Genomic DNA, 26,949 nt, shown 5'->3' with positions numbered 1-26,949 from the left:
GTAGCTGATTTTCCCGGGGCTCCCTGGGAAAATCATTGATCAACATTAAGTGAATAAATCTCCCCTAGCAACTGTCATTTGAGGCTTTCTGAGGTTCTCAATATGCAAGCCAAGTTGCTCCTGGTCTACAGAACAGAGCCTGTTGAGTCAGCATCAGCTTATTGGGGAGTTGTTTTCTTACTCCTTGAGGTAACTCTCATGACTCCCAATGTTGACATTGAAAGCAGCAAATTGCCTATATTTATTCATTTGCTCAGTCCTGCTGTTGTATTTACCCCTGCAGCATTGTCCAGAATTTATCTTCTTGTGTAGCTTCTGGAGCATATTCAAGTCTCAAAAAGCCTTCTCCTCAGAGACATAGGTGATCTGGCTGTATCATTTCAGTTTAGTACTAACCACCTACACAAATGAGATCATTTAAGAGCTGTAGTGTACTTCCTGAAATCTACTTTTTTAAAGTCTCCTCGGGTTGTACATGAGTGTTACTGTCTTGATCTCAAATCAGCCAAACTTTTCCTTAACTTCTTATACTAGAAATTTCAAAAGAACATCTAGGTACTCACCACCCAACTTCATCAACTGTCAACTCAAGTATAATTTTTTTTCATCTATATCCCTTACACTTTTGGGCCTCCCCAGTGGCGCAGCGGTTGAGCGCTGGGTTGCGAAGCTGCCCACGGCCTCTGAGATGCCGGTTCGATTCCCAGCTGCTCCCCAGGGTCCCACATGGTGCACAGACCTCTCCTGCTGCCCGCTGCTCCCCTCAGCAGTGTGCTTCGGTCCTTCTGCCTGCTCTACTCCCCGCTCTGGCTCTGGTGAATTCTCTCACCCTCCCGCGCTTCTGACTGTACCCAGTGCATGTTTAAACAAAACAAACAAATAAATAAAAATCATAAATAAATAAAAATACGTGCCTCTTAAAAAAAATAGAATAAATATATCCCTTACCCTTTTGTCCTATTGGATGTTTTGGAGAAGAAAAAAAAAAAACAGATATTTCCTTTAATTTTATCAGAAAAAAATGTCAGTAGATATCTCAGAAAGGTAGGGATTCTTAAAGCAAAGAACATAGTTCTCATACCTGAAAATATTAACAGTAAATGTTTATCAAATATTATGATTCAAATTTGTCCAGCTGTCTCATAAATGTTTTCTTACGGTTTGAATCAGAATTAAATGAGGTGCATATATTGAAATTAAATATGTTTTAAAATATCTTTTAATATATAGGCTTCTTCCTATTTTTTTCCTTAATTTGTTGGAGAAACTAGATTTGTCCTACAGAATTTCCCACAGCATATTTGTTGATTGTGTCCCTGAGGTTGCCAGTGAACAGAAGTGCAAATGGTTTTTCTTTTGCCAGTTATGTAGAGCAACTTCTGTAGAAACTGGAATTAACTGTGGTGTTCTAGTGCCATTTGTTGTTTTCCTAACACCTTCTATTACTAGATTCCTTGTACTTCACACAAAATTTCTGTTTATCAGTTTCTTTCCTGGTCTACCACATACTATATGTTCTAGATGTTATATATTCTAGGATTATTTTGCCTGTGAGTAGGGTTCCTTTCAAAATATTCTTCTGACTTGTTTTTCTATAAATTGATAATCAAATCTTGAAGCTTGGTGGATTTAGAGTTGAATTTGGGGCAAGATGAATCCATTAAAATATCATATCGTGGGGGGGGGGGCGTGTGTGTTTATAAACTTAGCAGCTTGTTGATGATCATTGTTGACACAAATTAGAGGGCAGTTCTGTCCATTAGATGTTGATTTTGTTTCCAAAGGCTCAAGTATCTCTATGACCAGGACACTGCATAGGTTTCCTGCTATGGGTTCTCAGTGGCACTCTTGATTTCAAATAATTGTGTTATTGTGCTGATTGGATGAGCCTGGTGAAGGTGTAGATTTGGATTTTAAGTGGTAAACTTAATATAGTAAATATGCATGTTAATTCTCACTGATGAATGCTTGAAATTTATATAATTTTATAATGCAATGCTAATCCAATAATAAATACACAAACACATCTATTTCTAAGATAAAAAGTAAAAAATGACATTGTATTTTCTGATTTAACCAAAAGAAAATCTCACAAATAGGGCAAGTATTTTTAAAAATTTCTTTAAAATAACCTGTTCATTAAAGATAATACTACTAAAGAACCGATAAGAGGGAGAAAAGTCTTGCTGGAATGGAGACTGCCACTTGCAAAACATATAAGAGATGTTAATTTTTTAAAAAGACTTGTTTTTCAGAATATATAAAGAGCATTTACCAATCAATTATGAAAATACAAATAGCACAATAGAGAAAATAGACAAGATACTCATTTCATGAAATATATACTTCATAATTGCTAATATAACATTGAAAAAAGATTTAGTCTTCTAAGTCATGTGGGAAATGTAAACTAATACCACAATGAGATAACACTATAGAATCACAGAATGATTAAATAAAAAGATTGGCAGTAATAAATCCTAGCAAGAATATGGAAAAATTGGAAGTTCGTATACTCTTGTTGAGAGTAAATATGGTAAACTATTTTGCAGGATCTACTAAAGCTGGATATCCACACACCCTGTGACCCAATAAATATATACCCATAGAGATGGATGGATATGTGTGAATATGTGCGTATATGTATATCTATATAAAATTATGTGTATAGGAATATTCAGCAGCATTATTTATAATAGCTGAAAATCATGAGCAATTCAAATTCTTCAACAGTAGAATAGATATATTTAGCTATATTCATACAGTACAGTACGCTATGAGTTCAAAAGAAAAAATACAGGTAGAAACAAAAGTATACCACACCATTCAAATTATATAAAGTTTTCAAAGAAAATTCATCTATGATATTAGAAGTCACTATCGTGAGTTAACTTTGGGGAAGAGAAATTGGAAATTTGACTGGGTTGAGGTATAGGGGGCTGTTGAAGGCTATTAAAATTCTATTCCGGTTCTGGGTAGTAGTTACATAGGGCATTTACTTTGCATTAAGTCATTGAGATGTGTTTATTTGTGTATTTTTCTGAGAACATTTTATTCTTGAATAAATAAATTTATTTAAATATTGTACTTATAATTTATGCAAAAAAGTAGAACTGACAGTTTTCACACTTCTGATATTTATCCATCAGCACATTAGGGAAAAAAATGATGAACTAAACATACCCATCAAGATGTCAGCCAAAAAGTTGAAATTATCAACAAGATTGAAATGGAGAGTTACAAACACTTTGACAACAAACTTCACCATATTTTTATATTGTATTATATTAGCAGCCAAGAAAATGAAGGTATCATGATGAAAAAATATTTTAAAACCAAGCACTAAGAATATGAAGACAATTGTCTCTAGTTTTCAGTGCTGTTTATAATCATGCTAGAAAGTACACAATAGTACTTTATTGCCTTTAAAATTCATGAAAATTGGCATTAAAATTCATTTTTTCAATAGACAGGAAAAAGTTATCATTATCTAGTTCTTTCTAAAAATGACTGAAGTAATAGCAAGAAGCAATGTGGTGACAAATTGGAACAATTTCTTTTACTGAAGATACTCTTAGAAGCTGCTTAGAAAAAAATGCTCAAGATTTTACTATGCTAGTACATGTAGCAGGCATAGAATGTGCCTGACTCTTAGTATGCATATGATAAATGTTAGCTCTTATTATTGGTATGAACAAATAACTCATATCTATAAAGCTACATGAGAGTTCAGTTTTTTCCTGACATATTTATTCATTATGTTTGCTAGATTGTGTTTCAATAATGAAATCCATGAAGAATTTTTTAATGTGTTGGTGAAGACATTATTCTCTGCCTTAATGACTTGAGCAAAAATATTTCTTTATGACAAACTAAGTATAACTATTGATAGAGCAGTTGCATTGTCTAAATATTTTTAGAGTGCTCTTGAAGAAAGGTGAAAGATGAATCCACACTGGTGTTATAGGCAAATTAATAAAACAAAGGAATTTTAGCCCAAAATTTACAAATTTCTGCAAAATGTTCTGAATATGGCATATTTATAGAAGCAAAAGTATAAAATACAATAGGATTTTCTTAGCATTGAAATGGGAAATGACTATGGCACTCTGTAACATTTAGCAATTTGCTGATTATCTTATGATCAATCATTTTCCCCAAATTAAAGATGTATTAATATTATGATTTATTTTGCAAAGGAAAAGTATTCAAATATGCCTCCCTAATCCATAATAAGTGACTCAGTTGTCTGTTACCCAGAGGAATACATACATACATACTCAAGCTGGCCCATCAGTTAATGGAGAATGCTACATAAAACATTTTGAAAATGGGTGGTCTTGAAACAGTTCTGATTTTATGTGCTTTTGAAATATTTCTGACTTTGTGCTTTTATGTGCAACCAATAAAACCTCTCACCTTACAAAAATGGAAACAAAGACTTTCAGTGGTCTTTAAATCCAATAGTTAAAATATTAATTAGCTACCTACTCAAATCTGTTTGGTTTTTAAAAAGTTTGCTATTAAATAAAATAGGAATTTACCAGACAATTTCAAAACATCTTTGCAAAATTAGTATATGCTGTTGAAAAAACATACGTCTTGACTTAGAGCAATCAACAATGTATGCTTTTTCCATTTGGATCCATGGATCTTTGTGAAGCATCACTTTTAGCTGTGACAACTAATAAAACTCAGTAAATAAATCATCTGAATTACTATATCAGGAAATATTAAATCAAGAAAACTATTAAGAAATTAAGAAAACTGTTCATTTTTCTCAATATATTTTATAAATGAAATTTTATTTAAAATATTTTTTACCTTTAAAGGCCTCCCTGGTAAACTAGGGTTAAGACTCAGCACTATCATCACTATGTCCTGAGTTCCATCCCCAGCCAGAGAGCTAACCCTGACCTCTCCTGTCTTGCCTGCTGCTCCCCTTAGCAGTGTATTTCAGTAAAATCTGCCTGTTCTGCTCCCCATTCTGTCCTAGGTGAATTCTCTCACCCCCTGCACCTCTGACCTAAACCCTAATTCTTATACACATATACACACACACGTATAATGTTAAGGTAACTATATACATATTTATTATTTGGAGGTTTTTACTTTGTTTTATGATATAAATGATATATTAGTGAGTAAATGTATATAACTACTTATGTATAAATACATATTTACATGATATATATGTGTTTATATATAAGTACATCTTTATATAATTTTATTTAAATATACATATATCACATTTAAGTTTCATGCTTAAATATTTTATTATTAAGAGCACACATTCAGAATGGTTTAGAGATCACTGATTTAGAGGTAAGTAGTAAAGAGAAAAGATAGCAAAATAGATGAATTAATGAGAATCCAAAAGATAAGTATTATTGGAGACTGAGGGGAAAATATTTTTTTTTAAATGATGAGATGTTAAACAGAGTTATGTGCAGCAGAAAGCTTAGAAACCACAAGGTCTAAAAAAAGCCATGAGATTTATGTCTAATGATTAGAATGTTATTGGTGAAAATATTTTTAGTCAAATGGTAGGAACAGAAACCAGATTCCACTCAAATACCCAGATAATAAGTGAGTAGGTAGAAAAGAAGAGGTTCAGTAAGAATAAGTTATTCTGCCTAGAGTCTGGCAGAAAGTGAACAAGGCAATAGAGATGCCTTGTCCAGAGAGTCAGAGAGTACACCAGAAGTTGGCCGAGTGATTGATTCAGTAAGTTAAGGGAAAAGTGGGAGAGAAAGGAGGAGTCACTGACTTTAGAAAGAGGACAGGGCACATCACAAGAAAGATGAGCCACATCTAGTACATCTCTAGGATAAGACAAGGAAAGTGTGGGACTTGATTTTATTCATATGGCCACAATCTCACTGAATTACATGATTAAATAACTTTCTAAGTTGGAAGACCTATTTAAGATTGAAGAATGCCAGGTTGCTGCCATGAGCTTGGTGAAAGAGGAAGATTTCATAAGGAAGGAAGCAGAGATTATCAAATTACTAAGCAGCACCAGAGACCCAGATGTCATCAAGCAACATGAACTTAGAGACAAAAGGAAAGTTACAAGACCTTGTTTTTCCTTAACCTAGTAATGAGCTACCTTTGAGGAGGATAGAACAGAAGTCATTCTGGAGGGTTGGCAATGTGAGTAGAGCAGAAAGTCAGGGTTACATCTTCACAGTAAAACAAATTTACTGGGGCAGGGCAAACAGAAGCAATGGAGAGGATGATCAGCAGGAATGAATTGAAGATGGAGGGGGAAGAAGTGTTAAACAAGTGTGAGCGCCTAGGAGAGTGCTACAACTCAAGATCTTATTGATGGAAATATTCTGAGAGATCATGAAGTCCAAGTTCCAATTTTACTTATAAGACACTAAAAGAAAGTAGAGAAAAATGTGTTTGACAGGATTGTACACATAAGGTTCTCTGATGTCATTTGACTAATAGGAGGACATAAGTCTGGGAAATAATGAGCATAATGGTCATAGATGGTAGAGAGGACTAAAGGGTCATGCCTGGATTCTGTACAAATTTAGAGATGTTGGATGGTGGTGCCAGGTAATAATTCATAAGGAGGATGAGGATTAGGGTGTGTGCATAGAAAATGCTAAGAAGGACAGCCTTCATGAGAAAGGATTTTACAAAAATGTTGCCAGGCTTGAGCTGACTTGGTGGGAAGCAATCTTCAAATTCTAGATCCTATGTTGGGTGCTTACTCACAATAGCCCAAACTTTTTCAATTTAAGCAAAACTTTGGTGGCAAGAATGCCACTTAACATTTCATATAATGGGAAGTCTTAAAGAAGTGAGATGCATTATATTCATCAAAATTACTGGTAGCTTAAATAGTATAACTAAGTTTTAAATTCGGTTGACAGAATCGATACCTTTCAAAGACTTATTTGAAAACCTATGTTTTAACACCCAAAAGGTTAAAATGATTTCGAATATAATTTTTAGGAAATAAATTTAGAATACTTTTCCTAGGTGCAGAATTATTATGGTACACTGCAGTTCCCATCTGCTATCTTCAGCAACTGTTGCTCTGCTGAACACTTTTCAAATGCTATTCATATGTCCACTGATTTGAAACTAATTTCACCAAAAACTAATCTAAACAAATAATGTGTTTTATAGTTTATTTGACTGTAATTTCTGTTCCTATAATTCAAATTAAGATCAATTTTCCAGCCTTTTGGCCACAGGTTAGTCTTACAGAGTCTAAGGGTTATGATTTTCCAATTAATAAAGGAACTATGAAAGTTAAAACAATAACCACATGAATTTTTTTTTTTCATTTGCAGAAAGACAAAATAAGGAGAAAGAAAAAAGTTTATACACAAAGAATTATTCCAGTGTTCACAATATCAACATTATAAGTACGCTGACCTTGGTATTTTGAAGGGAACACACTTATCACAGTATCTCTAAAATAGAAAATCCTTTACATGTTCTCTGTTATCTGGAGTGACAGGAATAACAACTTTAAGGGCTGCAGGACTTCTCATTTATCTCCTTAAGAATAACAATTGCACAGATTAGCTGTCTATTCTGGCTGCATTTAAAAATAAGAATATGTTGGTTAAGCATTGCCTTAAGTGTCCATTTCATTTTTTGGAGAAATTTATAGAACATTAGAGTGGCAAGAAGCAGATTGAATTGAACTTGACGAAAGGGAGTGAAAAGATCCTCCACCTAAGTACTATAAAGGAAAATTCTTAAATGTGTTTTTATCAAATAAAGTGTGTGATTATGTTTAGTACTTCAAGCATCCAGGAGTTAGGTTTTAAATTATCCCAATCAACATGAGACCAGGAGAGTGGAAATTCTAAATATTAAATTTTCTAGTTCCCTGTTTTTCAGCAGGGAAATTAGAGGAAGATGCAACTAAAATATATATATATATATATATATATATATATATATGTATACATATATGAGTTTTTATAATGTCTTCTTGTAATATGCAACATGTTCATGAACATTCATATGTTCCTTCAAAGTGAAGGTTTGAAATAGTCTAAATAGTAAATGAAGAATTTCTTATCCAGAGAACATGGTAAGGTCTTTGCTATGAGATTATCTCTAATCATAGTCCAACTTGTCAACCATAAGTGGCCCCAAAGTATCTGCATGTTAAGCTATGTTCATATAACTGTGACTGTGCTAAGGCCACCAATCAACTTCCAGCTAAAAACCCAGCCAATTTGGCCCCACTTAAAGAGCGAAATGTGCATATTTGAGGGGAAAGAATGCTCACCAAAGAAAGTAAGTGATGCCAATTAGGAGGCTTCCCTGGGAGGGCCACAGCCTGAAGCTTCAGGAAAAGTAAGAAAGGCAGAAAGGGCTTCTAGTGGACTGAGCCAACCATAGACCTGGACAACTCCCTGCAAATGACTACTTTTCTGCAAGAGGAAGAAAGTGTGTGGGTTATGTGGAACAAGCTCAAAATCATTCCCTTTGAGTTGCTATAAAGAACACATTCTGTGCGCAAAAGGCCTAGTACAGATTCATACTGACATGAAATCTAAAATAAGTGTCTGATAAACAGGACTATTTATATGTCCAAGTAATGTTAGATTATTTTTTAGTTTAAATTCTCTCTCACTTGTTTAAATTTTTGTCAGAAAAATCAAAATTTAATTGGATCTTTATAATGCACAATGAGAAATGTATTAATTTTGTAAAAAAAAAAAAAACTTCTAAATTATTTATGGTGATTCAACCATATATCACATGAAGGAAAACACACATACATGAGAAGAAAATTTACATAGAGGATGACTTGTTATCCTAGAATGATAATTTGAGTGTAAACAGCAAACCTCTATTTCTTATAATTGGATTTTGATCATTATTTTTTAATTTTAATATATAGTCTCTGAATTGCCTTAATTTTGTTTTCATTTTAAATTGAGTATCATTCTGGGGAACAAAGTTAGTTAAAGAGAAATATTTTCTCAAATAACATTTGAACTTACTTTCCAAGTACCATTTAAATCTACTTTTCTGAAATAGTACAGGTGATGGAAAGGAGCAATTGTTTATATAAGGAGAAGAGGTCCTTTTTTTTTTTTTGGCCTGTTTGGAGAGTGATGGATATTTTTACAAAGTAAAAAGTAAAGTGCATTATCTGGGATAGTTCATGTTGTTTATTTTTTTTTAATGTTTAGATTTGATATTTCCTTATTGCAGTAAAATTGGTTTTTCAGGCTATTCATGATTTAGACGTATAAGATTCTTTCACACTCTGCCACACACATCCACCACTAAGGCACCCATAGACCTGACCACTATAGTCCATTGCATGCCCTCCCCACTTTGCTGTCCTCCTTTGCCCTTCATATAGTTTTAAATGTAAATGATATTTAATTCCTGGATCAAGATATGCCCTATGTGGATTTCTAAAGAGAAGCAAGCCTATTTGCCTTGAGAAGGAGCATAAAGTGAATAAAATCATGAACTGAGAATCTCAATGAATTGTTTGGAAAAGAATGATTTTTACCCAACAATGTGGTGTTAGGTATGCAATGATAGATGAAGTTGAAAAAAATCTTTTTTTCATGGTTAAATTTTTTGTAATAATTTCTTTGTTTCTTTGTGACAAAAATATTCAGTACCTTGTAATTGAATCGTTGCTTTCTGCAGGATCACTAAAAACATTTTGCAAACTATAAGCCAAGAAAAGCATGAAAATAATTTAATATTCATTTTATATTAGCAGACAAGATTCTAATGATTCACATCTGTGACAAGTTAAATAGAAATTACACGAAATAAATACTTTATTTTTAGAAGTGTACCTATAGAGTGGTCAACAAAGGCCCTGCACATGCCCATTCATATTTAATCTACATTTTTCTCTATTCTTGCTAACTTGCTATTCTTGCTCTATTCTTGCTATCTTTCTCATTTTCCTTTGGACTTGATCTTCAGGTTAAAGACTGGACCTCATTGAAGCAGTGCCTCACTGAGAGTTTTATTTCCTCCATTATTGTCATGCCAAAATTTCAATGCTGGGGAATATGGGCACACTGTAACATACTCAGTTCTGAAATTCTCACCTCCCCTAACACAACCATTCTTTGGTTTATAGTATTCATAGATAGTGACCAATATGCCTTAAACCAAAGAAATGTATGAGATACTATATAAACCACGGTGTTTTCAATGATTGCAGCAATGAGTTTATTTAAAAGCACAGAATTTGCAATATGTGTTGTTGGGTTTTTATGGATACAACAAGTTTAGTATCACATGTCTTTCAACAATGTAATAAGTATTATGTACAGAGTAACCTGGATACCACTCCTAATGTAAACATGTGACTATATTGTAGCAAGTGGTTAGCTATTACAAGAAAAAAATCAGAAAACATAAGTCTATATTTTAGTCATGGATTTTGCCATCCATTTAATTTGTAGTTATCTATTTCATTTTATATTTAAAATATATTTTATGTTTAAAGCACTGAGAAAAGGACTGAGAACAGTGAATAAGGTTGACACAGTATTCATTAATAAACAAAAAGGGAGATGGTACCCAGCTAGATGGAAGGATATCAGAGCAGAAGGAATGTCAGAGCAGCAGGAATTACTTGCAAACAGGTACAGATGCAGTGAACAGCACAGTAGTGAGGATTAATTTCAACCCAAGGGATAGAGGATGTGAAGGAACATGCAACCCTCTCATTTGCCAAAATTATCTCCTCAGTGAAGAGTGGAAATTTACTCAAGGTGGGAAGGCAGTGACATTAATCTGAAAGAAATTTGTGTAGGGAGTCAAAATTGCAATTGTTGCATTAGCAAAATTCTGAAGCCACAGTAGAAGAATGTGATAGACAGGAAAGAAGACACATAGCACATACATACACTCACCTGTCCATCACCACCACCCACCCCCCACTCACACACAGAATGAAATGGGTGGATTGAGATTTAAGTGAGGGCAATTTGCCAGTGAAGAAAATAGCATGGTGGGAATTTATTTTAGCAGAAAATCAGTACCAGAGGATGGTGTGGAAACCCAGAAAAATGCAGTGAGGGGCTGGCTAAACAAGTTTGAGAGGATGTGACATGTTCTGTAACTTAAGAGACATTTATCTCCCTTTACATTAGGACCGGCAAACAAGAGCTTAAATGTAATAAATAAAGCAAAGGAGCGATGGAAAAATCTGATAAGGTTTGACTAAAAGAGGCCACAATGTGGGAACTGCCTAGAGCAAAATGGGGTTCTTAATTATTGAAATGCTACGGTTTGTAAAATGTCCATTCTGCTAGAGGTTTGCAGCAAAAGAGCTGGCCTTTGTAAGATGTCATTTTCTCTCCTCAGCCTTTCATGTTGAAGGTTTCAGATTAAAAGATTTTACCTAAATTCTACATTTGTTCTTTAAGTCTGGGATATAAATATACATAATTTACATGAGCTTTCTACATCTTTCCCTCACTGTTTTTTAAAAAAGATTTATTTCTTTTTATACATACAAAAGCTGGGGTATCAGCCAGAGGCATTGGGGGTGGTAATGAGAGGATTCACCAGAGACAGAGTGGGAGCAGAACCATCAGATTGACTGAAGTACACTGCTGAGAGGAGCAGCGAGTGAGACAGGAAGGTCTGCTGCGCCATGTGGGTAGCTCCCTGGCCAGGCATTGAACTCGTGCTGCAGTGGCTGCTGATAGCTTCATATTGCTGAGATTGTACCACCAAAGAGGCCCTTCCCCTCACTCCTCACTGTTTTAATACTATCAGTTGAATTTGGCATGAAAAACTAGAAGTTACATTTCTTCTTTCAATCTAGTTTATTGCTTAGGACAAAGGAACTATGACTATATTTTTGTCTAATAACTTGAAATAATATATTTTCCAAAGGTATCTAATTCAAAATCAGGAGAATACTCCAATGCTGGTTGACTATTTCCTTTCAAAACTTTGTGGTAATACAGACTTGACAATACATTTAAAAATTATTACTGAATTATGAACTCACGTTTTTGTTGGCTGTGGATGAGTCACATATAAACAATAGTGATTTAGTTCTGATTAAAACTAATATTCAAACTAATCTTTTGAGTTGCCCCTGAAAGTGTCAATAGAATCCCATCCTTTGTTATTAGAAAAGGAAATTGACAATTATAACAGATGACTTACCACACTCTATTTCTCTGATTACATAATCTGAGAAATTGTGCCTTGAACAAGTTAGTCTGAGACAATCTTACTTTTATATTTGTATTCTCACACTACGCCAAGTGTCAATGATACAGATAAAAGGCTGTTAGATATACCAGTTATCTATTGCCACACAATGTGGCATACTCACTGGAAAAACTCAATGGCATACAACCAGAAACACATTTATCTGATTTATGTGTCTGCTGGGATTCAGTTGACCTAAGTGAGTTGCCACTAACCTAGGTTATGTTTCTCTAGTCTCTTGGACTCCTTGGTTGTTGATTGCCTCAGTTCAGATGACTGGCTAACCAGATTCTGCTGTCCTGCTCAATTTCTAGCAGCCTAATCTAGCATGTTCTCACAATATAGTAAAAGGAAAATAATGAGCAAAACCAGTTGTCGCAAGCGTCTTTTAAGTCTCTGGCATGTGTTTTGATCATTCATTTGTCCAGAAGAAGTAACCTGGATGAGCCAAAAGTCAGAGTAGGAAGGAACTGCGAAATTACATAGAAAGGACAAAGATATAGAGAGAGGTGAATCACAGGGGCTGTCAGTGCAACCAGCCCACACAGTGACCTGAAGAGCACTGGATGAGGTTTTTGGAGACATATTCCAAGGCCCAGCACTGTTCACTTTGGTAACTTGAATTATTTAATCATGCTAGACTCTAATTTCCTTATTGACCCTTTGCAAGCTTTGAAAGTCTTCAATTTGAACTTTTAGACAACTTTTTAGTGATTTAATGCTATATGAAGTCTGCAGGAGAAATTTAGGGAAATTTGTTCATTAAATATTCTTTAGTATGTCAACATTTCCAGTAAGGATGCCCTAAATTGACTAATTTTGACTCTATGAATCTTTCAGTATTTTGTGTCCACGTTAAGACTAAAAAGCTCCTAATCTGGGTGGGAAATAAAGTGCTGAAAATTCAATTTCCTGGGTAGGTTGTGGGTTTTTTATTGTGTTTTTGTTGTTGTTGTTGTTAGTTTGTTTTTTTTGCTCCTATCCTATTTGATGATTCCTTTGAAGCATACCATGTAAATTGACTAGAAGGGGGCCTCCCTGGTGATGAAAGGGGTTAAGTGTCAGCACTATGAAACAATCTGCAGCCACCGCAGCATGAGTTCAATCCCCAGCCAGGGAGCTAACCTACATGGCACAGCAGACCTCTCCTGACTAGCCCATTGCTCCCCTCAGCAGTGTGTTTCAGTTAATATGCCTGTTTTGCTCCCCACTCTGTCTCTGGTGAATCCTCTCACCCCTGCACCTCTGTCCTGTACCTCACTTCTTGTATGCATAAATAAATAAATCTTTAAAAAAATAAATTGACTAGAGGATTTTTATAAAGTTTGCATAATGCTAATAAAAACGTAAGTTGTTTTAAAATAGATGTTATATCTGCTCTATATAAAGAATAGCCAATACAGAAATGAGACCTGTTCTTCATTGTGCAATATGTAATTCTATAATGTATGTATGATGGAATACTAGGCTATTTAACTGCAAGAATGAAAAATGAGTGAAAATGTTTAAAATGAAAACTATTTTATGATCTTCATAAGAGGAAAATTGTATCTGCAAATGTATTTGAAGATGTTTTTCTGTGTCTGAGATGACTTCTTAATCTAGTCACTCAGATTGCCTCAAACCTCCACAACTAGCTTACCAAAACATATTGATGAAAATATAATTTGTAACTCCCTTTGACATTTAGAGTGTTCTGTTTCAGATATACAAAAATAACTTGCCATATGATAAATCTTTATTCTTGTCATCTCTGGGAAGCATTTATTTTGGAGGGATAATTTACTTGTGAAATCAATCACTCTGGCCTGTGTCATTTCAGAACCTCCGTGTAGACATATCGAAGAAACTACATTCAAATCAAGATGGCCTGGATTCAAAAGTACCAGTTGGTTGTCAAAATGATTTGGTCAGTCTGGAGAAGGAGCAGCAAGAGTGAGGCAACTGCAGTAGCAGGTACTGGTATAACCATGGGTGGGTTAAACCACACAAAATTGCTTCTAACTGCTTACATGATATGTGCTCAATCTACAGATTCCTGTGACCATATTGTTTGGAATATATGACTCGAACAAATGAACTCCTGACCTGCAAATCTCATTGCAATGTTGTTTTAAGTACAGCACTAAACACTTGCAATAATGATAAATCTGCTCATTGTTTGCTGTTATTAGATTTTTCTCCTCTTATGGTTTTTATGGCCAAAAGAGTGTTTTTTTTAGGATTCCTTATGTTATCATTAAAATAATATTTTGAATTTTTCTGCTAGAATTAACAAGAATTACTTGAGAAAAGTTAAAATCATTGAGATGTTTTTAATTTAAAGAAGTTTTAGTTAAGTAATCTAATGCAGATCTGAATTGTGACAGTTGAGTTTATAGATTTGGTAATTTGATATTTTCATCTCTACTGAAAGCAAAACAAGTGCAAATGGACATGTGGAGAAGTTGATAGCATTCAATTAAGCCACCCAAACTAACTTACATATTGTAGAAATCTGGGATGAGTTAGCAAAGGAAATGAGAATTTTCTTTCTTGGCTCTATTTTAGACTCACCAAAGCAGCTCAATTTCTATTATACTTTATCTTTGAAACTTCACATTTCATTTGTAGGAAAATTGAGACTGTAATTATTCTTAAGCATATGGTTTGTTCCTTTCTCCTCCTTATTTGGTTTTGTAGCTAGCACTCTTTCCCTCCAAGGGCATGTAAAAGTCAAAATACTAGATATAAAGTCTCAGAAGTGTTTCTGCTGAAATGCCGTCTCTATAATCTGGGTTCTTTCATGTAGTTAGCTTACTGGCTTCTGACACTCCTATAAAAATATCCCATAGAGCTTTTCTTATTACCTTTTCATTGACTCTCCCTGAGTGATAAAAATGAAATTCTGTAAAGGACTTTGAAAACCATGCATATTGCATTTCCTCCAAATTTCAATTACTAATCAAGTGTGACTATAAAAGAAACAGCTACTACAGTGAAAATTGTTGCAACATGTTGAGTCTCAAGCCATTATTAATTTATTGGGAACTTAAGATTATGGATCCTAAAGAGTGCCAGATAATACAATTCCTGAGATCAAAGTTTTTGTTTCAATCACAGGAAAACTTGTTTTCTGATCTTTCCCTATGTGTACAACTTCCTGGGATGGAATGTGACAGCCCCAACTTTGTGTCCCAAATGAATAGAGCAGAGTCTGTTGCCACATACCAGGGCAGTACCTGCTTCGAACCTACTGCTTTTAAAGGATTATTTTAAGAAAAAGAAGGGCTAGAATTAAAGTGGTAATTGTAGGCAAGTGAGATTTCCTAACTTTATCCAAAAGAGTACAATGAGCCCTCCTGTCTTAGGTTAATTTTAACATGCATTTATTTAGAAATTACCTTTTATGCCCATCTAACAAATATTTTCTTTCCTCAGTTGTAATTACAATGGAGTCAGCCTTTGTTATTAGTTACAATGATTTGAGAATTCCATGTGTAAAAATACTAAGTATAGCAAGACAGAAATATAATTTTTCAAATGTTTTATCTTGTGTAATGCAGTATATGTTTCTTCATTTGGAGAAAAAAGGAATGTATTGTATCTATATTTAGCCTTTTCCAACTTGGAGTGGCTAGCTCATCTCCAAATATTCAGTAACTACCTTTGAGTTCAAGATGGGCAAATGATACCAGTTCTGAATTTATCCTTCTTTTTAATGTTTAGTCAGTCACTTTCTAAATTGTCTGAAGGTGAGAGGGGCAGATATAGAGTCTGCGCAGGACATTACAGATAAAACAATCATGAAAAGAAACCCTTATTAAGAAAGGCATACTGCTTCTCTGGTTTTGTTCCTTTTGGACACTGAGAGCTTATTCTTTCAGTTAGATGCACTGGAAACATTTCAAATATGTACTAATAATTACACCAAAGGGAATTATTTATTTTGGAATTCACCTGAAAGGTTTGCTGTGAATGACTGAACGCATGCTGTGTAATGAAAATTTACTCTGGTGCAGCCAGGAATGCACTAAACCATACTTCAGACAAGGGCTGTCAGAAACCCAGCCCCTGTCCACTAAGAAACTGGTAAATATCCTTCACCAGATCTCCCGGATGACCTTTTGCTGTGTGGGTCCTTGATTCACTCTAATTGATCAGTGATGCCCACATCTTATTTTAGGAACATTGTTATTAAGTCTGCCTGTTTTGGGCCGATAAATTACTGAAAGAACAATTTTCTGAAAATAGGATATTTAAGAGGTAACCTTTGGCGTCTGAACTGCTGAGTTTAAATCTTGGCTTCCCCGACACTATCTGTTAAAGAGCAATTTGTCAACATCTCTCTCTCTCGTTATTTGTAAATTTGGGTTAGTAATAGAACTAAACCACAGGCTAGCTGAGACCCCATTAGGTACAATGGGCGTGAGTTAGTATAATATTTAAAAAAAAAACTCCAATAGAATCATGCTGCCATAATTAGTTTCTGCATCTTTATGAGTTGATTGCTAGGGAATACTTGCCCCTAGAGTGTGTTCTGCAAGTGACTGACTCTGATCACCTGATGCAGTCTCTGAATTTCTCTCTGCACATTTTCCCTCTGAGAAGTGTGGTTTCTCAGGAACCTCATCACCTCTATGAATCTTATGGACACAGGAAATGATTAGAAACCGTTGGAGATGAGTTACTGACTTCTCAGAGTCTAAATATCACAATTGTGCAGAGATATGAAACACTGACTCTGCTCATGGGCCTTTTCACCTTCTTACTGCAGCATAGTCGCTTAGGAAGAGTACAGGCTTTACAGTTAAATCAATTTTAGAGCTATTTTTGGTAGATAGAATGTACTAAGCACAAGTGCTTATTTTAACTAAGTCCACATCCCTGGGTTGACTTGTACCTAGAAAGTTTATTGGGACATGCTCTTAAGAACAACACACGACAGAGGTCTGAGCAAAGGGAGAAGTGGACTCATAAGACCTTAGCTGATACCACAGGGAGCTCTGGTAGGGCCCGTCAGAGTTGTTTTGTATTGGCGTTAGGGGACCATGTCTTTTCTAGCTTCTGCATCAGTCTGTCTTTGGATACAGCTACCCTTTAGTAAGGGTCATGACTATGGGCAAGGCAACTTCTTTCAGCAACAGCAAAGTCATTCTGTATCAGAGGATTTTCATTTAGTTGTGTGTAGGATCTGGTTATTATGTAAGTCACTCATTTGTTGCAACAATTGCTTTTGGTAATCTGGCTAAAGAGAGGGCCTTTTTCTTTCATCTCTCATGTGTCTCTCTGGAAACTACAACCTTTTCCAGAAAAGATAACCTTTTAAAAAAATGCCTCCTTTTTTTTTTTTTTTTTGGGCCATACATGAATGTTCTCTACTGAGCAAATTTTAGACTCTTCTGATTAAAATTCTTACACAGAATTTCCTTCCTTTTAAGACTTCAACCATATTCTTCCAGTTTTTTTCTCCATCTTTAGATTAAGTCCACACTATGACTCATCCTCCATAAATTAGACTTCTCAAGTAGGGAGAAGAAAACAAAAATGCAGTTACCCTAAAGTCCAGCTCTGACTCTGCCACCACCTGGGTATTAGGCTTTCAGAGTCCATTTCATTTTTCTGAGTTGTACTTTCCTCACGAAAATAAGAGCTGCACCAGGTCATCTTTCTGCCCTGTTAATTCTGAAAGCACAGATGCTTTGACCCATTCTGATATTGTAGAATCATGCAACTGTTGCTTATCTCTAAGGAAGTCTCACACAAAAATGATTCATCACATCCAGGAACCAACCATTGTGATATATTTAAATGGACAAGATGAAAAAAAACCTTCATGGAAAAGTTCTTCACTGAGGGCAAGGTAGAAGCTACAAGTAATAATACTACCTGAAGAAAAGTTAACAAGTATTTGTATTGATCTTTAATTTAACCTTTATATTTACTTTAAATTTGAGATTATACTTGTATGGTGAAAAATTTAAAAAAAATATTACCTGTCTGAACTATTTTGAGAAATATGGCTGGGAATCTCTATTTAAACTATTTGACTGAATGACTGAATGTATGCTGTCAAGAGGAAGATACTAGTAGATATCATAAAGCATATTCTTATTTCTCAATTTATAAAAAGAGCACTTCAGTAATTCAGTGTTATTCAAAGTAGTGGGTAAGCACAATAATTAATTTTACTCCAAAGACTGTTTTTTTAAAATACTGGGTAATTTCAAACTGGCAATTAAAAAAATTCCAGTAAATTTTTATCCTTCTATTTAACATCAATACGAACTTCTCATAATGTAAACAAAATAATGACACTATTAGAATTTTCCTAACATTCCTGAGGAATTAGTTTGGAATTACTGACAGCCTAAAGTGAAATATTATAAAGATTGCTCTTCATTTTATAGCAACTTACTTCCCTCTACTCAGGAAGGCTTACATGTTTAAGAATATACTGGAGGAGAACCTACAGTCATCTCATTCTTTGAACAATTCTGAAATATCAGTTCCTATTAGGGAGTTGTATGAGTACTGACAGCCTTGCCCCTCTTCTTCCCCAGAGATTAATTTATTTCTTGCAGCACTTGCTCTTCATGGAAAATCTGACTTGTCAGCCTTCACCAATGGGAGAGCTCATCAGCAGAATATTAATTATAAAAGCAAAACCATACTCCTTATTGAAAGGAAAACATACTTCTCTAGGCAAGTAACCTTCTCCTTTTCTTTTCACTCCAGTCTCTACTAAATCTGTGGCTGGATAGGAACATTAACCATTAGGGAAATATTCTGTGAGGTCGTGGGGTATAGAAATAGGCACAAGGTTTGCAACCACACAGTCTTAACACTGAACTCTAAGTCAAAGAATGTCACATTTCTCTGTGATATTATTTTCTTATCTATAAAATTAGGATAAAAATACTTGCCACACATGGAATTGTTAACAAGTCCTGCATAGGATAGACACCAGAAAGTATCATTTTTATAGCACTCAGTCAATAAACTACTCAGTACTTACTGCATATTGGTTGCTGTGGCATAATATTAACCATGTGTCATGTTAATTTACAAAGGAATCCATTAGAAAGTTGCAGAAATATATCATTAGCTTTTAGGAATTAGGAATGTGAGACTAAGACAGGTTTTGAGTTTCCACTTTGAAGTCTTATGTTTCTCTCCATTTCTTTTCTCTTGTTAATGCCACTCATAGTTTTCATACTTGCTAGAAACATATAAACTTATTCTTTTCAGCAATAAGATTTTTTTAAATCCAAGAGCTAATAATAATTTTAAATTTATAAGTACTTGAAATTACATTTGAATTTATTTTAAAAAATTAATTTCTCTGATTATCATTTGCTATCTTGATTCAGTTTCAGAAATAAAACTTTAGTGAGTTGAATCTTGAGATAAAGATAGCTGTGGCTTGGCAGCCAACTAGAGTTAAATTTGAAAAATACTAGAGGAAGAAACAAAATCAGTAATTTTAAACCTGAATGATCACTATTTCAGCAACATGGCCATGATTAACAAGTCCATTTAAGTGAAGTACCTTTTTTCTTGCTTCTTTCACATTAGTTATGATTCAATTGTAGTACTAGAAAGAAGGAGCAATTGAAGCAGAAGGTGAAAAATAAGAAAAAGAGAGTTTGTGGAGCAGATTAGTAAAAACTGGGACCTAACCTGGGACAGCTACAAGGACAGATGAACTGTGTGCACGGTGTGCAAATTAGGACAGATGGTTTTATTCATATGACAGAATAAGGTTTTTCTTAAGACCATAGGTAGTATCTTAACTTGGGAGAATAAAGTACTGGATTTAAATGGTGACCTCCATCTTTGACTTTTTTTGTACTTTTTTGGTACACGTACAAATCATTGATTAATCCTTTTTAATGGTAAATGCACTTCTTCAAAGTATGAAGATTATTCCTAAATAATAAGCTTTTGAGCCTCTCCTCAATTCCCTTATTTTCTTCATGAATAACTTTCAATCTTATCATTTTTAATTACCTTTTCCTTTCTTCTATCCTTTTTTGTGTTGGCAGGTAACAATCTGTCTTTCATTCTTTATTCCAAACCAATTCTGGTTCTCATTTTATTAAAAAAAAAAAAACTTTATTCTGACCAATAAACTAAGAGAAGCAAAAAGGGAAGAGGAGACAATAACTTTTGAAATTTATCTCAGTGATTCTCTAAGTTCTTTTGCATAAAATATTTATGTAATGAACATGTTAAAAATACATGTTCTTGGCATCTGTTCTCTAGAGGGTTGGCAAACTTTGGCAATGGGTCAAATCTGCTCCATTGTCTGTTTTTGTCCAACCCACAAGATAAAAATATTTTTTCATTTTTAAGTGGTTGAAAAAAAATAAAGAGGAATATTTTTTCACATATGAAAATTAAATGATATACAAATTTCAGTGTCTATAGAAAGTTTTAATGGCACACAGCCACACTCATTAATTTGCATATTGTTTCTGTACGCCTTTGTGCTTTATCAGCAGAGTTGCCAGAGTTCATTTGCAAAGCCTAAAATATTTACTATCTGGTCCTTCAAAGTAAAAGTTTGCTAATCTCTTCTCTAGAGAGTCTGATTCAGAATTTCCCAGGCCAGAAATAGGAGTCTATCTCAACATGCTTCCTGCTTGATTCTGGACCACCCTATGAAAAATAAAGCCATAAAAGGATTGTGAACAACTTTTCTTATATCACATCCACTCCATCAGCAAATTCCATTGACAGTATCCTCATTGTCTAGAATAATCATTTTTTAGCTTTTCCAATGCTATCAACCTAGTCCAAGAAAATCATGTCTCCTCTAGATTCATATCTCCTCTAGTGGTGTCCTAATAGGTCCAGCTGTGTTTGCCCTCACCTCGTACAGCCCATTCTTAATGCAGTTAGAATGAATGTGCTAAAACCTTAATCAGATCCCATAACTCCTTTCCTCAAAATCCTCCAATGGCCTCTCTACTTCTTCTTCCTCACTATTGACCTCTCAACTGTTTCTTAAAATCTCTAGGGAGGGATCCCTCTTCAAGCTTTGTCTCCTTTAGGTCTGTCCTTAGTCATTACCTTCTTGAAGATCCTTTCTTAAATTCCTTATCTCAAATTGTATCTTTCTATGTTAGACTCACATACCAATTTGTATACTGTACACTTTGCTTCTTTATTTTGATTATGGGCTACTTTCCCCACATAAGTCCACTATAAGGCAAGAGTTTGTTTGTTTTTTGTTTTTTTTGTTTTTTTTTAACAGCTTGTTCCATCCTTATATCCTGGAAGAGTGCCTGACTCATTGTAGATTCTCAATAAATGGTTCTTCAGTAGGGCCTCCCTGGTGGTGCATGGGGTTAAGACACAACCTGTGAAGCTATCTGCAGTCACTGCAGCATGAATTTGATCCCTGGCAGAGAGCTACCCACATGGCACAACAGACCTCTGCTGACTTGCCTGCTGCTCCCCTCAGCAGTGTATTTCAGTCATTCTGCCTGTTCTGCTCCCCACTCTGTCTCTGGTGAATCCTCTCACCACCCCTCACACACACACACACCCCTCTGGTGTGTGCCCAGTTCTTGTATGCATAAATAAATCTTTAAAAAAATAGTTCTTCAGGGCCTCCCCGGTGGCGCAGCGGTTGAGCACTGGGTTGCGAAGCTGCCCGCGGCCTCTGCGGCGCCGGTTCGATCCCCGGCTGCTCCCCGGCCACTGCAGGAGGGTCCCACATGGCGCGCAGACCTCTCCTGCCGCCCACTGCTCCCCTCAGCAGTGTACTTCGGTCCTTCTGCCTGCTCTGCTCCCCGCTCTGGCTCTGGTGAATTCTCTCACCCTCCCGCGCTTCTGACTGTACCCAGTGCATGTATAAACAAAACAAACAAATAATAAATAAATAAATAAATAAGACATGCCTCTAGAAAATTAAAAAAAAAAATAGTTCTTCAATAAAAAAATTCACCCCTAGACTCTCCTCCCATACTCAGTATATAGTGTATAACACTTATCAAACATTTCTGTTTGCAAAAGGCGTGTAAATATCAGATTCATTTCTGGGTTTTATAATTTTTTGGTGGTTTTTTTGTTGTTGTTCACAACATTGTGTTTTAGAGGAATAAGGTCTCCCCCTTCAGAAAAAATGATGCAATGTCCATGTTTCCATTGTAGGTGAGAGGAAGGAAAGCAGCTATTTTAATAACTTAATTGCAAAAGGCTCTAAGGAAAGGGATGCATAGGATGAATACAGATATAAAAGATGACATATAGATGGAAATCCAGAAATACTCAGAAGAGATTCCAGGAAACCACCTTTTACAATCACGATCTCTCCTGCAGGCTGTGGCTGTGCTAGTTGCAGGTGCTATTGATCAGCACCAGACTGAATAATTTGGGGAAACTGGCACTGAGTCTAAGTTCCCCAGAGGGAAACCGAGCAGGCTGTGACTAGCTTTGGCTCAAATTAACTTCTGAATCATAAACAGTGTTGAACACTAATGTTATTTTTAAAAATTATAAAAAAATAAATAAATAATCTAAATAAATGGAGAGACATATATGGGTTGAAAGACAACATACTAGCTAATTTCTCCAGAAAAAAAAGGAGGGGGAATGGATAAAGGGTCAAAAGGATATAGAGAATAATGGTAGGGGAAAAAAATCATTAAATATTATGAGATGACAATATCAAAAATTGATAGAATATTTTTATTATTAACAGAAATAAAACTCAAAAAGCTATTGCTTTTCAATTAATAAAAAACAAATCAACTCTTTGGAATCCATTACCTTTATAAGATATAGAACAATTTTGGGCATATTTGAACTTGAGTCCTCTAAAACAAGAGGAAATGAAGATTTACTTTAATCCTCTCATTCAAATAATTACTAATTTTATGTATATAAAACTTAATTTTGTGGATTGAAATGCTAGGTTATCCTTACAAAGATATAGATTTTTTACTCATGAAGGACTTTTGACTATCAAAGGGTACTTTATAGAAAAAACAAAACAAGCCTATATTCTTTATTCTTTCATGAATGAAGTGTTTGACTTGCTCTCCAAAGAATAGAATGTACATGATTCCATACCCCTCAGTTAATCTGATTGTCTAATCGTAAATATTCAAAAGTAATAAGCAAATATTCTATTCAACCAAGAAGCATCTATCCATGTTAAGTTTGTAACATTTCCAAAAGGAATGGTTAATGAATGCCAAGACAATTGAGGGGTCTCACTCATAGCAGGAATTTAGAAAACCTAAATAAGGGACCAGGAAAAAGACTAATTAATACAAAGTAAAAATCAAAATCAACAAGCAACTATAAACCAGAGACACACTATGGGGGGTTGGGGGGAGAGAGGTGGGGAGAGGAAGGATTAGGGTCAAAATAAGGGGGGGTGCAATTGTACGGGGAATATAACCAAAATGAAAATTCATACATTGTGCAAAAATGAAAAATGATATAAGAATTATATAAAATATTAAAAAATAATAAAATCAATTTGAATCTGAAAACCTAAATAATTGTCGGAAAAATCAGTTTCTGCACATTTTGAAATTTTTTGAAAATTCAAGAAAACCATAGTGTCTAATTGATATGAAATCTGCTCTGTGACCCTGAGGAGACCACCATAGCACAGTTGTTCTTTATAGCGTGTCTACACTGGGTAGAAGGTTGAGCTAGATGAGGCAGGGGAGGCAACGTAGAAAGTTGCTTTCAAAAATAAAATGGTTCGGGCCTCCCCGGTGGCGCAGCGGTTGAGCGCTGGGTTGCGAGGCTGCCCGCGGCCTCTGCGGCGCCGGTTCGGTCCCCGGCTGCTCCCCGGCCACCTGAGGAGGGTCCCACATGGCGCGTGGACCTCTCCTGCCGCCCGCTGCCACCTCAGCAGTGTACTTCGGTCCTTCTGCCTGTTCTGCTCCCCGCTCTGGCTCTGGTGAATTCTCTCGCCCTCCCGCACTTCTGACTGTGCCCAGTGCTTGTATATTTGAATAAATAAATCTTTAAAAAAAAAGAAATTAAAAAAAAAGAGATGAAACCTGCAGAAGAAAAGCTGCTGTAATTTAGAAAAAATAAATAAAATGGTTCAAGTTCTACTATTTCATAATGAGATAATCAAATTAAAGTATTCAAATTCCCTCAATTCCCATTTTTCTGCTTAACTATGTACTGTCTTAAATCAGTATTGACAAGGGAGAGTGAAACTAATAACTGTCAAGATGACAGATTGAACTTTCAAACTACAGGCCTGTAATAGTTTTATGTGAATATGAGATGGTAATAGCAAGTAATGTTTCTATGGTACTTTACATTTTGCAAAGCACTTGCAGATTCATTGTTTCATTTGATATTTCCTCAACTCCATGATTCAGTTATTACTACTAAAACTCATACACTCATAAAGAAATGGAATTCAGAGCTTCTTCAAGACATCCCAGTAAGTCTTAGAATCAGGAACCTAGATCTTCAGATTCTGTTTCTCTCTACTACAATATCTCTATTTTGTGTGTTCTCAGTCCCTCTGTCCCTAGAAAAAGCAACACTATGAGGGCAAAATACTGTTGTTATCCCTATTTACAGATAAGATCAAAAGATGGAAGGTGGGGGCCTCTCTAGTGGCGCAAGGGGTTAAGCACCGCACTATGAAGCAATCCACAGCCTCTGCAGCACGAGTTCAATCTCCGGCTGGCCAGGAAGCTACCCACATGGCTCAGCAGACCTCTCCCATCTCGCCCGCTGCTCCCCTTAGCAGTGTATTTCAGTCAGTCTGCCTGTTATGTTCCCCACTGTTTCTGGTGAGTCCTTTCACCCCCCGCATCTCTGGCCTGTTCCCCAGCTCTTGTATGCATAAATTAAAATAAATCTTAAAAAAATTTAAAAAAAAGATGGAGGGTGACAGAAATAGCAAGTAAGCCTATGCATGCTGCCTAAAATTCCTGTGTTCCTTCACCTATACTGCATATTCTATCGCGTGTGTGGTTTTATTGCTGTTTATGATATAAGGAAGTCCTATAAGTCTAAATGCAACTATTGGATGTTCAAGAGAATGAAATCAAAGAGCATTGCATCCAGGCTTCCTCCTTTCAGGTTCTAGATTAATTTCCTTCTACCTCCCAGCCCCCTTCCCAGTTAGCATTGAGAGGAGATGTTGACAGAAGGAAATAGAGCCAGACCATTAGGGCAATTCACATCATATAAAGGGAAATTCTACTGCTTTCTGCTTTGACATCCTGTTTCTTCTTCCTAGTTAGTTTGGAAGCTGCTCAGAGCTCACAAAAGTATATATTTGTCTTATCTCACACATCTAATAAGATAGTAAATCTTTATTGTAAAATCTAAAATTCTTTACATTTGTTTGCTAACGTAATTTTGTCAATACCTTAACAAATAAGCATTTGTGTCCTTTCCCCACTTTTTTTTTTTTTAAAGATGAAGAAATGAAGAGCATAAAGATTAGTTAGCTTCCTTAATGTTATGGACCTAGAATGCAGCTGAGAGGAGGAAGAGAGGGGGTAGAGAAAAGGAAGCAGTTGAGGGCAAGTGTCTGGAGGATGGAAGGCAGGCAGAAAAGGAAAAAGAGGGAAGAAGGGAGAGAGGGAGAATATGAAACAGGAAGGAAAAATAGAACAGAAAAGGGAGAAAGGAAGTAAAGGAGGAAATCACAGGCCTGTGAACACTAAGGCCAAGAACCACATGTTCCTCCCCCAAACCACGTGGTTAGCACTTAACGGATCTCTAGCACCATATAGGAGTGGAAAAGCTCAAAAGATGACTGCTTTTCTGTTCCTCTTTACCATTATAATGCAAGGAATTAGGATTTTTCAGCCACTCATTCTCCATGGTCCACAGAGCCATATGTAAAGTAATAAATATCTTGCCTGAACACAAACAGGATTCCTCTTTGCAATGGAATTTGCTTTACTTGAAAGTTTGATATGCTGTGCTGATGTCATGTCCATGTATCTATTCATCAGAAGTTTTAAATCTAAAGCTTATGCTGAGACCTGTGGAATTTCTTCAGTTTAAATTATTTATAGGTCCTCTTTTTCCCTTCTGCAGTCTTTAGAGCTCCACAAAGTTGGGCTTGATGCTGTAGCTACTTCGCCACAGCAGTGGACACACAGTGCTGTGTCCACAATCACACATATTTTAGAGCACAACCAAGCTTCATAGCTTGATAGTTATGTGATTGCTAGGCAAGTCTCTTAACTTCAATGGGGATTGAGTATTTTACTTTACCTATGTAGTAGATATTTTGTAAGAATAAACTAAAATGCAATATAAGTACTTTGCAAACTGAAAAACACTCCAAAAGTTTAATGTATTATTTCCTACCTCATAGAAATACTTACCTTGTTTCTGAAGAGTACGTCTTCCTTTCTTTTCTACTTATTATTTAACTCCCAATTATTGCCCAAGAAATTTCTCAAGAAGCATATAGCCATATTATCCATATAAAGAGCCCTTTAAACAATACTTAAAAGCAAGTAGTTATCAGGCTATTCCCAACACATATGACTGATGGATCCATCTTTTTTGTTTGTTTGTTTTTTTGCTTATAGAAACCTTCAAAAATGAACAACATCAAAAATAATGAGATATGACTGAAGCCGCATGGGCAGTGAACATAAATGTTGCATTGGAAAAGTAAGCCTACCAACTGAAAAACAACTATTCCTCAATGGACCCAGAAGGAAGCTGACGCTGCAAAAGAGAAAATAACCTTAAATTTTTAAGAGATAAACCTTAAGAGAAACCCATGATATG

The 26,949-nt window shown here is 35.4% G+C and overlaps 1 protein-coding gene across 2 annotated transcripts in view; it reads left to right on the top strand.

Moving 5' to 3' along the window:
* Positions 1-26,949, top strand: part of THEMIS (thymocyte selection associated) — a 195,811-nt gene extending 168,862 nt beyond the window's left edge. For both annotated transcript variants that reach the window (XM_054697812.1, XM_037520979.2), the window contains exons 5-6: positions 14,030-14,163; positions 26,745-26,949. In XM_054697812.1, the coding sequence (XP_054553787.1) occupies positions 14,030-14,146 (117 nt within the window). In that variant the 3' untranslated portion in view covers positions 14,147-14,163; positions 26,745-26,949. The remainder of the gene's footprint in view (positions 1-14,029; positions 14,164-26,744) is intronic.

This window comes from Talpa occidentalis, unplaced genomic scaffold, assembly GCF_014898055.3.
Source record: "Talpa occidentalis isolate TD23 unplaced genomic scaffold, MPIMG_talOcc4v2.1 talOcc4.2, whole genome shotgun sequence".
Taxonomy (NCBI): domain Eukaryota; kingdom Metazoa; phylum Chordata; class Mammalia; order Eulipotyphla; family Talpidae; genus Talpa; species Talpa occidentalis.
The sequence above is the reverse complement of the archived record's forward strand: the minus strand, read 5'-3'. Positions and strand labels throughout refer to the sequence as shown.